Raw genomic sequence first — 12,618 nt, 5'->3', positions numbered from 1 at the left:
TGGGTTTAGAAGACTGAGAGGGGATCTGGTTGAGACATATAAGATGATCAAAGGATTGGACACTCTGGCGGCAGGCAACATGTTTCCGCTGCGGGGTGAGTGCCGAAACAGAGGACACAGCTTAAAAATACGGGGTAGACCATTTAGGACAGAGATGAGGAGAAACTTCTTCACCCAGAGAGTGGTGGCTGTGTGGAATGCTCTGCCCCAGGGGGCAGTGGAGGCCCAGTCTCTGGATTTGTTTCAAAAAGAGTTGGATAGAGCTCTCAAGGATAGTGGAATCAAGGGTTATGGAGATAAGGCAGGAACAGGATACTGATTAAGGATGATCAGCCATGATCATAATGAATGGTGCAGGCTTGAAGGGCAGAATGGCCTACTCCTGCACCTATTGTCTATTGTCTACCCAAGTCCAACACCGGCTCCTCCACATCAGAGATGCAATTAGACAATACAAGTGCCGCATGTACTTGGCTCCTTTGCACTGACTTAACAGCAGCCCTTAAAGGAACTGCGGAGGCTAAATAGAAAGCAATTCATGAAATAATTAATTGCTGGATCCAGAAGAATCAAAAGCAGTTCACCGCTGCTGCTAACTAGTCAAGTGTCCTCTCCTCCCAACTTCAGTAATTTCAACAGATGCTCATCTATTGCTAACGCCAAGAAAAAGAACGTCACATTTCCACAGCCCTTTGAAGCTGTCTTTTTTGAAATGTTCTTTGCTAACACAGTGACCATCACAGTGAAACATCAACATTAATCCATCTCAACACATTTTTTAACACTTTTCAAAAACTAGCATTTGGAAAGCCGTTATAATCTTACTGAAGGTTCAGTATCATATCCTGCTGAACAAAACTCTATCCCATTTATAGATCCAATTATTATGACCAATTCTGTGTTGATGTAAAGCTGCAATTGTTGTCTAATGTTAATATAATTAAGCTGGTTAGCCTTCTGAATAGGTTGTGCAATGAAGTGTGATATTCAGGCTTTAGGTTTCCTGAGAAATAGTTTGGCTCAGAAATCGAATTTGCCAATATGGATAAAGTTATTTCAGAGAGGAACACATGTAGCTGCAGCATTGTGCCTGCCATAGTCTTAACGGCACGGCCAAAGTGCGGACTGCAGATGCTGGAGATCAGAGTCAAGATTAGAGTAGTGCTGGAAAAGCACAGCAGGTCAGGCAGTGTCCGAGGAGCAGGAAAATCAACATTTCGGGCAAAAGTCCTTCATCAAGAATCCTGCTCCTCGGATGCTGCCTGACCTGTTGTGCTTTTCCAGCACCACTCTAATCTTGACCTATAGTCTAACTACAACTGTTCGAAACTAACCTCTGTACAAAACATCCCAGCAGATCATCTTAGATCTTTTCCTTAAGCTTCATTTCTCAGCTTTATAATATGTACACAGTGCATTTGTCTTATCAGGCTTTTGAGTATATCTAAGTGCAGCTGGATCCATGCATGTTTGCCATGCTCTTGTTTAGCCACTGATCCGAGGATAGTCCTTGTCCATGGGCTTTAGATTAGATTAGATTACAGTGTGGAAACAGGCCCTTCGGCCCAACAAGTCCACACCGACCCGCCGAAGCGAAACCCACCCATACCCCTACATTTACCCCTTACCTAACACTATGGGCAATTTAGTATGGCCAATTCACCTGACCCTGCACATCTTTGGAGTGTGGGAGGAAACCGGAGCACCCGGAGGAAACCCACGCAGACACGGGGAGAACGTGCAAACTCCACACAGTCAGTCGCCTGAGGCGGGAATTGAACCCTTTGTGGCATGGTAAACCAGTTCAAACCAATACTTGTAGAAAAGTGCCTTTAAGGTAAATATGCAGCACACAATGGTGAACTCAGTCAGGGCACAGCCCAAACAAAAGTAGGCTTTTATGTCTAGTATGTTTGCAAGTACTAAGAATATCACAAGTGCTACGTAAATGCAAATAGTCAAACTGTTCTGTAGAGGTGTGTGAATGGGAAACCTGAAATATTTAACATTGAGTTGTGGTTATTCCAATGAAGTTGGTAAACAGATTTGATTGAAATGGAATTATTCTTACCAGTTCTGTAAATGTCTCTCTGCCTTTTAGTCGTCTGCCATTTTTTTAAAATATCATGCGATATTTTGTTCTTAATGCAGTGACTTAGTAGATGCCCTGGTGATATTGCAGCTTTATGAAAAAATCAAGGTCCCAGTTGACTGGAACAAAGTGAACAAGCCACCATATCCCAAACTCGGTGCTAACATGAAAAAGGTATGGCAGGTTTGGTCCTGAACTTTTGAGAGGAACATTCAGCAAAATAAAGTGTTGTACTTACTATATTTTTAAAAATGTTTTCTTTTCAGCTGGAAAACTGCAATTATGCCGTTGACTTGGGAAAGAGTCCAGCTAAGTTTTCTCTTGTGGGGATCGCTGGAAAGGATCTGAATGATGGAAACTCAACGCTAACTTTAGCCTTGGTCTGGCAATTGATGAGAAGGTATGTCCACTGAGTGTCTCAAAAAAGCTGTTGTCACTAATCTGCTTACTACTATCATTTCACTGTGACTTACTAATGGGACAGTAAGAAATGTCATTGTGACACATTTAAATACACTGCCTGGATTTTCAAGTTGCTGTTACCTCAGTGCTAACTTGTATTAAAACAATAGGCTATCAAACAAATAGGTACCAACAATATAGGTAAAAAGGTCTGCTGAGGGAATATGAACAGCTAGGAACTAAATTATAAAGTATAGCTAAAAAGATGGTAATTTCTGGATTATTAACTGAGCAGTGAGCTAATTGATACAGGGTGAACAGGAATAAAGATAAACACGTGGATTAAAGATTGGTGTGGGGAAAATAGGCTTGAATTCATGGGACAGTGATATTAGTGCAGGGAATGGGGGAATTGTTCCAGTGGGATGTCTAGGGTTGTGGGTAGCACTTTAAACTAAATAGCAAAAGGATGGGTTCTGCTGCACTGTGTTGAAACGGTTGGGAAGTCTAGGCTTTCAAGTCAAGTGTTAACTATTTCTGTGGCTGTTCTGAAATTGCCCTTGTGTATCAATAGGTATACATTGAATGTTCTTGAAGAACTGGGTGACGGTCAGAAAGTCAATGATGATATCATTGTCAATTGGGTGAATAAGACATTGAAAGAGGCAGACAAGAAAACGACCATTCAGAGTTTTAAGGTAAGCATTTCCAATTTTTTTAAAAAAAAAAGAAATGACTACAGTACTTTTCCATGTGCACCCCAACAGCATCTCGACCTGTAACTAGAGAGAGCAAGAATATTCTTCCGAATGAATTATGAGTAAACGTCTCTCCTTTGGTGGATAATTGATTCTGTACAGCATTGGGTTGACTATGAAGACTTGGGTGAGCATCAGGTTACCATGATCTGTAGCAATCTCCAGACAACTTTTAAACACAGTATGTACTTGGGGCAAGTTATCTTTTAACAACAGTCAGTCATGTTTCTGCTTGTTCACCTGTCTTTGGTCTGTTTAAGGGCCTCACCGTTTTGCTGGACAGTGCCCTGCACTTTTGAGGCATTTGGGCCATGCAAAGGTTGGAGTGAGCACTCATGGAGATTTGGCAGTGGCTGAGTTGGTGAAGAACGAAAACAGAAGTTCAGGAGAGTCCAACAACACCACTGCTGTGGCTGAAAAGACTGTTTCCATGTGGGATGGAAAAAGGCTGGTTTGAGGGATAGGGGGTGATGTGGTAGGACAGAAAGGGATGGAGATGGCATAGGAATGATGGCATTGTCACATCTTGCATGGAGACACTCATTTGATGCAACTTTATAATTCAAGCATGGTTTTTGTGCTAAAAGTAACACAATGATTCACTAGATTTGAACAGAGTGTTTTAGGAAAGCTGTTAATTGCATTAGAATTGATTTGAGAGATAAGATGATGATAAACATGTATAGAGTCCACACAAATCTAGATTCTGAAAATGAGCAGTTATACTGTTGCTGTGAAATTTGAATCCTGAACAATGGACCTTTTTCCTGGTAATTTAATTTTACAGATGCTAAAATTGTAATGGGCATATTTCAGGGCAATGATGTTTATTCATCAAACCATATTAAACTCCTTAGATTTGCAGCTCAGGAGACAATCACTCCATATTCTCTGACCATAGACAAGTCACAAAAGGCTGGACTTTTGACAAAATTAGTATTTCTGTTCATTGACTAAAATTTATATTGAATAGCATTACATAGCTTTTTCCAAAGTAAAACGTTTTGTTTCTGTTATTCCCTTTGGTGAAGGAAAAAGTAGAAATTTTATATTTGAGGAAACTGTACTAAGGTTCTAATTTGACTACAAATGTTTTATGGATCTCTGCTAGTATTTAATAATAAATATTAACTACAACGCTCTGTACCTCTCCCCCTATAATTTCCTTTCAATTCTCTTGTTGCTTTTTTGACAATCCCATCTCTCAACTCCATAAAGAACAAGATTTTCTGATGGTACGATGCTGAATGTATCTTTCAAATAAAGCAATCTTATCAGACTATGTTATGATTTAACTTAAGTTTAACAGAGGTGGCCATGTTTGCCTACTTAATAATGCACATCAAATATTGGTTCATTACCAACAAAATACATTGGGACGTCCTGATATGTGCTAGGCATATAAATGCGAATCTGGTTTGTTTTCAAGCCGACTGTAATAGCAAAACAAACTTGCATTTTTATAGCTCCTTTTTAAGATACTAAGTGTTACAAGTTATGTCAGAGTGAAAGGAAGAACAACTTTAGCTACAAAGGAACAATGATTTGACTTGATGCAAAATCTTTTTTATACAGGACAAGAATTTAAGTTCAAGTTTGCCTGTACTGGATTTGATTGATGCCATTCAACCAAATTCTATTAACTATGATCTGGTGAAGACTGGACTCCTTTCTGATGAGGACAAGCTAGAAAATGCTAAGTAGGTACCAACAATATAGGTAGAAAGGGGTTCTGCTGAGGGAATGTGAAACGCTAGGAGCTAAATCCTAAAGCATTATCAAAAAGGTGGTCCTTTTTAAATTACTACCTGAGCCGTGAGCTAATTGACACAGAGGTAAACATTTGGTTAAAAGGTTGGTGTGGGAAAACTCAGTTTGAATTCATGGGATGTTGGTATCAGTATGAGGGAAGGAGGGAGCTGTTCAGATGGAATGGGCTCCACCTGAATCTCACTGGGACTGGAGTCCTAGAGAATTGCATGTCTAGGGCTGTGGGCAGGGATTTAAACAGAATAGTTGGAGGGCGGGTTCTGTTGCGTGGGAAGTTATGAGTCGGTGTAAGGTGGACCTGGAAAAAAAAAACAGCAGGTCAAGCAACATCAGAGGAGCAGGAGAATTAATGTTTCAGGTTGGGACCTGTCATCAGAAAATTATGGAAAAAGGTAAAGCGGGGAGAGCTCAACAGACGTTAGCAACATTTCCAGAACGAGTAATTGGACAGGGTATGGAAAAGCTCAGGAAACTAATGATGAAGCAAGCAGATGAGGGGACAATTATGAGAAGGTAGGCAGTCAACTGAGAGTGTTGAACTTAAATACACGCAGTATGCAAAACAAGATCAATGAACATGTAGTGCAGATTGAAATTGGCCACATTGTTGTGGTTGTTACAGAGATGTGGGGATCAGGACTAAATATCCAAGGATTTGCATTTAAGAGAGAGAGAGAGGGAGAGAGACACCAAGAAAAGGGATATGCTGAATGTCAATGAGATTTGTTTTTGGAGCAGCTTATGGTTGAATCCATTAAGGAACAGCCAAATCTGGATTTGGTGACGTGTAATGAGGCAGACTTGATTAGGGAGCAGAAGGTGAAGGAACCCTTAAGGGACAGTGGCCATAATATCATAGAATTCACGCTGCATGGAGAGAAGCTGGAATCAGATGTAACAGTATTGTAATTGAGTAAAGGTAACTACAAAGAGATGACGGAGGAGCTGGCCGAGCTGATTGGAAGGGGAGATGGTGGAGCAGCAATGGCAGGAGTCTCTGGGGGGCAGTTCATCCTGAGGAAGAAAAATAAATGCTAAGGGGAGAATGAGATAGACGTGCCTGATGAGGGAAGTCAGGGAGAGCACAAAAACATACAATGTAGTGAAGGTTAGTAGGAAGCCAGAGGATTAAGAAGGCTTTGAAAACGAGTAGAGGGTAACTTTTTTTAAAAAAAATTAAAGCAATTTGGGGTGAAAAACATATGGGGATAAGCTAGTAATAAAAAAGATAGCAAGAATTTTTTTAGTTAAACAAAATGTAAGAGAGATGAATGTGGGCATAGACCCTTGGAAAATAAGGCTGGAAAATAATAATGGGGAGCAAAGAATTGCAAAGGAACTAAATATGAACGTTGCATCAGTTTTCATAGTCGACACCAGGAGCATACCAGAATTTCAGGAGTCACAGGAGTGTAGTGACCATCAAGAAGGAGAAGGTGCTGGGGAAGTTGAAAGGTCCAAAGGTGGATAAATTAACCAGATGGACTATACCTCAGAGTAATGAAACAGAATGTGGAGGCATTGGTAGTGATCTTTCAGGAACCATTTGAAGTCAGGGAGGCTCCCAGAGAACTGGAAACTGGCTACTGTAACATCCCTGTTTCCGAAGAGGGGGAGGCAGAAGGCAGGAAGGTATAGGCCCATTAGCTTGACCTCAGTTATGGATAAAATTTTAGAGTCCATTATTAAGGATGAAATTGCAGAGGACTTGGAAGTGCATGGTAAAATAGGGCTGAGTCAATACTGCTTCGTCAAGGAGAGGTCCTGTCTGACAAAACAGTTACAATTTGTTGAGATATCAAACAAGTTTGATAAAAGAGAGCAATTAGACATGATCTACTTGGATTTCCAGAAGGCTTTTGACAAGGTGCCACAAATGAGGCTGCTAAATAAGAGCTCGTGGTGTTAAAGGCAAAATACTGACATGGATAGAAGATTGGCTGACTAGTAGAAAGCAGACAGTGGCGCTAAAGGGGTCTTTTTCAGGATGGCAGTCAGTGACTAGTGGAGTTCCGCAGGGATCAGTGTTGGAACACAGCTATTAATGTTATACATTAACAATCTGGACAAAGGAACTGTGGGGGCATTGTTGCTCAACTTGAAGATGATACAAGGATAGGTGGAGGGGCAGCTAGTGTTGGGGAAGCTGTGAAAGGACTTTAGTAGGCTAAGAGAGTGGGAAATAAAGTGGCAGATGGAATGCAACATGGGAATGTGTAAGTCATAGAGTCATAGAAATGTACAGCACGGAAACTGACCCTTTGGTCCAACTCATCCATGCTGACTAGATATCCTAACCTAATTTAGTCCCATTTTCCAGCACTTGGCCCATATTCCTCTATACCCATCCAGATGCCTTTTTAAATGCTATAATTGTACTAGCTTCCACCACTTCATCTGGCAGCTCTGTCCATACATGTACTACCTTCTGTGTGAAAAAGTTGCCCCTTAGGTCCCTTTTATATCTTTCCTCTTTCCACCTAAACCTATGCCCTCTAGTTCTGGATTCCCCAACCCCAGGGAAGAGACTTTGTCTATTTATCCTATCCATGCCCCTCATGATTTTATAAAACTCTATAAGGTCACCCCTCAGCCTCTGACACTCCAGGGAAAATATCCCCAACCTATTCAGCCCCTCACTATATCTCAAACCCTCCAACCCTGGCAACATCCCTGTAAATCTTTTCTGAACCCTTTCAAGTTCCACAATATCTTTCCGATAGGCAGGAAACCAGAATTGCATGCAATACCACAAAAGTGGCCTAACCAATGTCCTGTACAGCAGCAACATGACCTTCTAACTCCTGTGTTCAATACTCTGACCAATAAAGGAAAGCATACCAAACGCCTTCTTCACTATCCGATCTACTTGCAACTCTCCTTTCAAGGAGCTCTGAACCTGCACTCCCAAGGTTTCTTTGTTCAGTAGCACTCCCCAGGATCTTACCATTAAGTGCATTGTCCTGCTCTGATTTACTTTTACAAAATGCAGCACCTCGCATTTATCTGAATTAAACTCCATCTGCCACTCCTCAGCCCATTGGCCCATCCGATCAAGATCCTGTTTTACTTGAGGTAACCTTCTTCGCTGTCCACTACACCTCCAATTTTGGTGTCATCTGTAAACTTACTAACTGTACCTCTTATGCTCGCATCCAAATGACAAAAAGTAGAGGACCCAGCACCGATCCTTGTGGCACACCATTAGCCATAAGCCTACAGTATGAAAAGCAACCCTTAACCACCACCCTCTGTCTTCTACCTTCAAGGCTCTAGATTCCCACGTAGTTCTAGGGTACACATGATCAGGTTCTAGGGATTTATGCATTTTAATACATTTCAAGACATCCAGTACTTTCTCCTCTAATATGGACATTTTTCAAGATGTCACTATCTATTTCCCTACATTCTATATCTCCCATGTCCTCCTTCATAGTAAATATTGATGCAAAATACTCGTTTAGTATCTCCCCCATCTCCTGTGGCTCCACTTGAGGGGCCCTATTCTCTCCCCAGTTACCCTTTTGTCCTTAATGTATTTATAAAAACCATTTGGATTTTCCTTAACCCTATTTACCAAAGCTATCTCATGTCCCCTTTTTTTCCCTCCTGATTTCCCTCCCAAGTATACTACCACTTATTATTTTCTAAGGATTCACTCAATCTCTCCTGTCTACACCTGACACATGCTTCCTTCTTTTTCTTAACCCTCAATTTCTTTCATCATCCAGCATTCCCTACACCTACCAGCCTTTCCTTTCACCCTAACAGGAATATACGGTCTCTGGACTCTCATCTCATTTCTGAAGACTTCCCATTTTCCAGCCATCCCTTTACCTGTGAACATCTGCCCCCAATCAGCTTTTGAAAGTTATTGCCTAATACTGTCAAAATTAGTCTTCCTCCAATTTAGATCTTCAGGTTATGCACTTTTAGAAGAATAGGGGCTTAGACTATTCTTTAAATGAGGATAGGCTTCGGAAGGCTGAAGCACAAAGGGACTAGTTCAGGATTCTCTTAAGGTTAACATGCAGGTTCAGTTAACAGTTAAGAAGGCGAATGCAATGTTCGCATTTATTTCAAGAAGGCTAGAATACAAGAGCAGAGTTGTACTACTGAGGCTTTATAATGCTCTGGTCAGCCTGCATTTGGAATAGTGTGAGCAGTTTGGGTCCTGTATCTGAGGAAGGAAGTGCTGGTATTGGAAGAGGTCCAGAAGAGGTTTAAAAGAATGATCCTGAGGAAGGCTTGTTGTATGAGCAGGGGCTGAGGACTCTGGGTCTAAAACTCATTGGAGTTGAGATGGGTGAGGAGGTGATCTGATTCAGTACAGAATATTGAGAGGCGTAGACAGATTACATGTAGAGAAGATGTTTCCATTAAAAGGAGACACCCCAGGTCTTGAGGGCATAGCCTCAATGAAGGGCTGACGGAGAGTGGTGAGTCTGTGCACCTCATTGCCGCAGAAGGCTGTGGAGGCCAAGTCATTGAGTGTATTTAAGACAAAGACAAGACCGGTTCTTGATGAGTAACCAGGTCAAGAGTGACAGCGAGAAGGCAGGAGAATAGTGTTGAGAAACGGATCAGCCATAGTTGAATAGCAGAGTAGACTTTATGGGCTGAATGGCCAATTCTGCTCCTATATCTTATAGTCTTGTATTGCTTGAACCTTATTGTTACTAAATATATAGCATTTATCTCAAACTTTATGGAAAGTTCACTGTGAATGTATTTGATGGTAAGTTAGATTTTCGGTGGAAGTTGAAGTTTGCATCATCTGTGTAATCTGAATTAACTGGAAACTATATACTGTCCTTTTTGCATTAGTTGGCAAATGGATAAGAGCAGTGTTAAGATGTGTTAAGTGCAGTGAGTGCAGGATAAATAGACAAGGTATTTTCCCTGGGGTGAGGGAGTCCAGAACTAGAGGGCATAGGTTTAGGGTGAGAGGGGAAAGATATAAAAGAGACCTAAGGGACAACTTTTTCACACAGAGGGTGGTACGGGTACGGAATGAGCTGCCAGTGGAAGTGGTGGAGACTGGTACAGTTGCAACAGTTAATAGGCATTTGGATGGGTATATGAATAGGAAGGGTTTGGAGGGATATAGGCCGGGTGCTGGCAGCTGGGACTAGATTGGATTGGGATATCTGATCAGCATGGACGAGTTGGACCAAAGGGTCTGTTTCCATGCTGTACATCTCTATGACTCTTGAGTGTTGCAGATGAAAACTGAACAATGGAGTGACCTGTTACCTTTCTCAACAGATATGCTGTATCAATGGCCAGAAAGATTGGAGCTCGTGTGTACGCCCTTCCAGAGGACCTGGTTGAAGTGAAGTCTAAGATGGTTATGACTGTTTTCGCCTGCTTGATGGGCAGAGGAATGAAGAAAGTGTAAAAACAAAAACACTAAATTACAAAGACACATGTCACCGCGTGCAAGTGATTGGCCTTTCAGATATTTCCAGGTTGAAATATGCTGCTGGCAGAACGAAGTTTGTATTTCTGCTTTCCAAAACTAGAACAAGCTGCTTGGGGAGGAGAGAATTGCATATATTACTTTCCCTGAAGTGGTAATCCAATAATTTAGCAAGGTACACAATGAAATGCATTCATATATAAGTACAGAAGATGCTGCGTTATATGTTGATCATCCTGTTTTCTTGCTCACTTAGCATATTGGTCACTGATATTGTGGCTGGACATGGATTGTGCTAGGGTTCTTTTTATAAGTTGCTTTTAGACAGTCTGGGAGTTAATGTCATAAATTCCTTATTGGGTGGTGTTAAATTCTGAATGCAAATGAAAGCTGTCACATTTCACAGAGATTGACAATCACTGTTCTGTTACATTCCACGTAAATGTGATCATATTTTCTTTACATGTTGTACATACACTGTTTATGATTGAGCACAATCCTGCTACTACTTGTTTCAACACAATTTGCAGGAAAGATTTGCTGATTTTACGTCTTCTACTGAAGGCTCCTAGACCAAAAACATTCACTTTTTTTGTGTGTCGCTTTACTGATGACAGACATATGTCACTGAAGCATTTTCTGTGTGTTTTATTTTTCGCAAAGACTATATAGCCCACAGCTCTCCATTCCAGGTATAGGCTTCAGTGCATTCTACGGCCCAAGCAATAATGAATCATTTTACTATGTATCTTGATATCTTTTAAAATTTGCTTTTCTACAAAAAAGACTGGCAGAGATCAATACATTTTATTTAAAAAATATTATGCAATCATTTTATGCCGTAAAGTGCCAAAGTTCTTTTTATTTAGAGAACTTCATGTTGGGAAATATAGGACTTTTGCAGTTCATTGGATCATCACAGGGTTCCCGGAGTGGAAAATCCTGAGATCTTTGGGATGTGCTTGAAGTCCTGGAATTTAGCATTTGCTAATCTAAATTTTTAATAGCTCAGTAAAGCTTTCATTAATATAGTATGGACATGGTGGCAAGAAATGGTTGAAAATAAAAATTTTGATATCTACTGTGATCCTTTGTGTTTCTTCCTCCCCCTCTTGCTTCCTCCCAGGTCAATATCAAATATGTTCCATCTATATTCCAGAATAAGTAGAGAAAGCCACAGATGATCCTGTAGATTTGATCCTGGGTCCCTGTGCATTTCCAAGATTGTCTGACCTCCTGCTCATTTCACAAACTTAATAGGCAATAGGACCTTCAAATATCGCATCGGAGGATCGTAATTTTAAGAATGTTCTGATATGCAATTTATCCACATCGAAAATATATAGGCACTATACACTATTTTTAATCTTCATTCTTATTGGTACTTACTGAGTTTTGCTTTTGCTTCTGACATTCTGGAGTTAGAGTTAAATTGGTTATCATGTAATCAGTTAAAATTATGATCATGGAGTCACCTCGGGTTTGTCAATTCAAGCCACTTCACCCAGCAATGTGTACATTGCTTTTATTAGATTCTGCCATGTATTTTCAGCTCCTCAACAAATGAAGGGAATTAACAGGCCAATTATGATGCTTGAGAGGCAGAACATCACTGTGAGCTTTATCATGACAGTAGTTCAGACCATCTAGTCTAACCCCCCCCCCCCCGTTTCGATGCTATGTTGGATCCAATTCCATCTCTCCCATTTCGTAGCCATCAACCAGGGTCTGGGAGAATTTAAAAAGCATGGGAGAGATCATTTCAGCCTGTATGCAAAAACAGTATTAGATTCACAGAATCCCTACAGTGTGGAAACAGGCCATTTGGCCCAACACGTCTGTACCTGACCTGCCGAAGAGTCACCCTCTATTACTCTACATTCATCCCTGAATGATGCACCTAACCAACATATCCCTGAACACTATGGGCAATTTAGATTAAATTAGATTCTCTACCATGTGGAAACAGGCCCTTCAGCCCAACAAGTACACACCAACCTGCCAAACAGCAACCCACCCAGACCCATTCCCCTGACTAATGCACCTAACATTACGGGCAATTTAGCATGGCCAATTCACCTAACCTGCACATCTTTGGACTGTGGGAGGAAACCCACACAGACACAGGGAGAATGTGCAAACACCACACAGACAGTCACCCGAGGCTGGAAGCG

The 12,618-nt window shown here is 41.1% G+C and overlaps 1 protein-coding gene across 3 annotated transcripts in view; it reads left to right on the top strand.

The window, feature by feature from the left end:
- The window catches only part of LOC122557098 (plastin-3-like), a 116,368-nt gene extending 104,837 nt beyond the window's left edge, over window positions 1-11,531 (top strand). For all 3 annotated transcript variants that reach the window (XM_043704396.1, XM_043704398.1, XM_043704397.1), the window contains exons 12-16: window positions 2,152-2,266; window positions 2,359-2,492; window positions 3,069-3,192; window positions 4,828-4,952; window positions 10,291-11,531. In XM_043704396.1, the coding sequence (XP_043560331.1) occupies window positions 2,152-2,266; window positions 2,359-2,492; window positions 3,069-3,192; window positions 4,828-4,952; window positions 10,291-10,423 (631 nt within the window). In that variant the 3' untranslated portion in view covers window positions 10,424-11,531. The remainder of the gene's footprint in view (window positions 1-2,151; window positions 2,267-2,358; window positions 2,493-3,068; window positions 3,193-4,827; window positions 4,953-10,290) is intronic.
- The last annotated feature ends 1,087 nt before the right edge of the window (window positions 11,532-12,618 follow it).

Source organism: Chiloscyllium plagiosum, chromosome 15 (genome assembly GCF_004010195.1).
Source record: "Chiloscyllium plagiosum isolate BGI_BamShark_2017 chromosome 15, ASM401019v2, whole genome shotgun sequence".
In the NCBI taxonomy this organism is placed as follows: Eukaryota; Metazoa; Chordata; class Chondrichthyes; order Orectolobiformes; family Hemiscylliidae; genus Chiloscyllium; species Chiloscyllium plagiosum.
The sequence above is the reverse complement of the archived record's forward strand: the minus strand, read 5'-3'. Positions and strand labels throughout refer to the sequence as shown.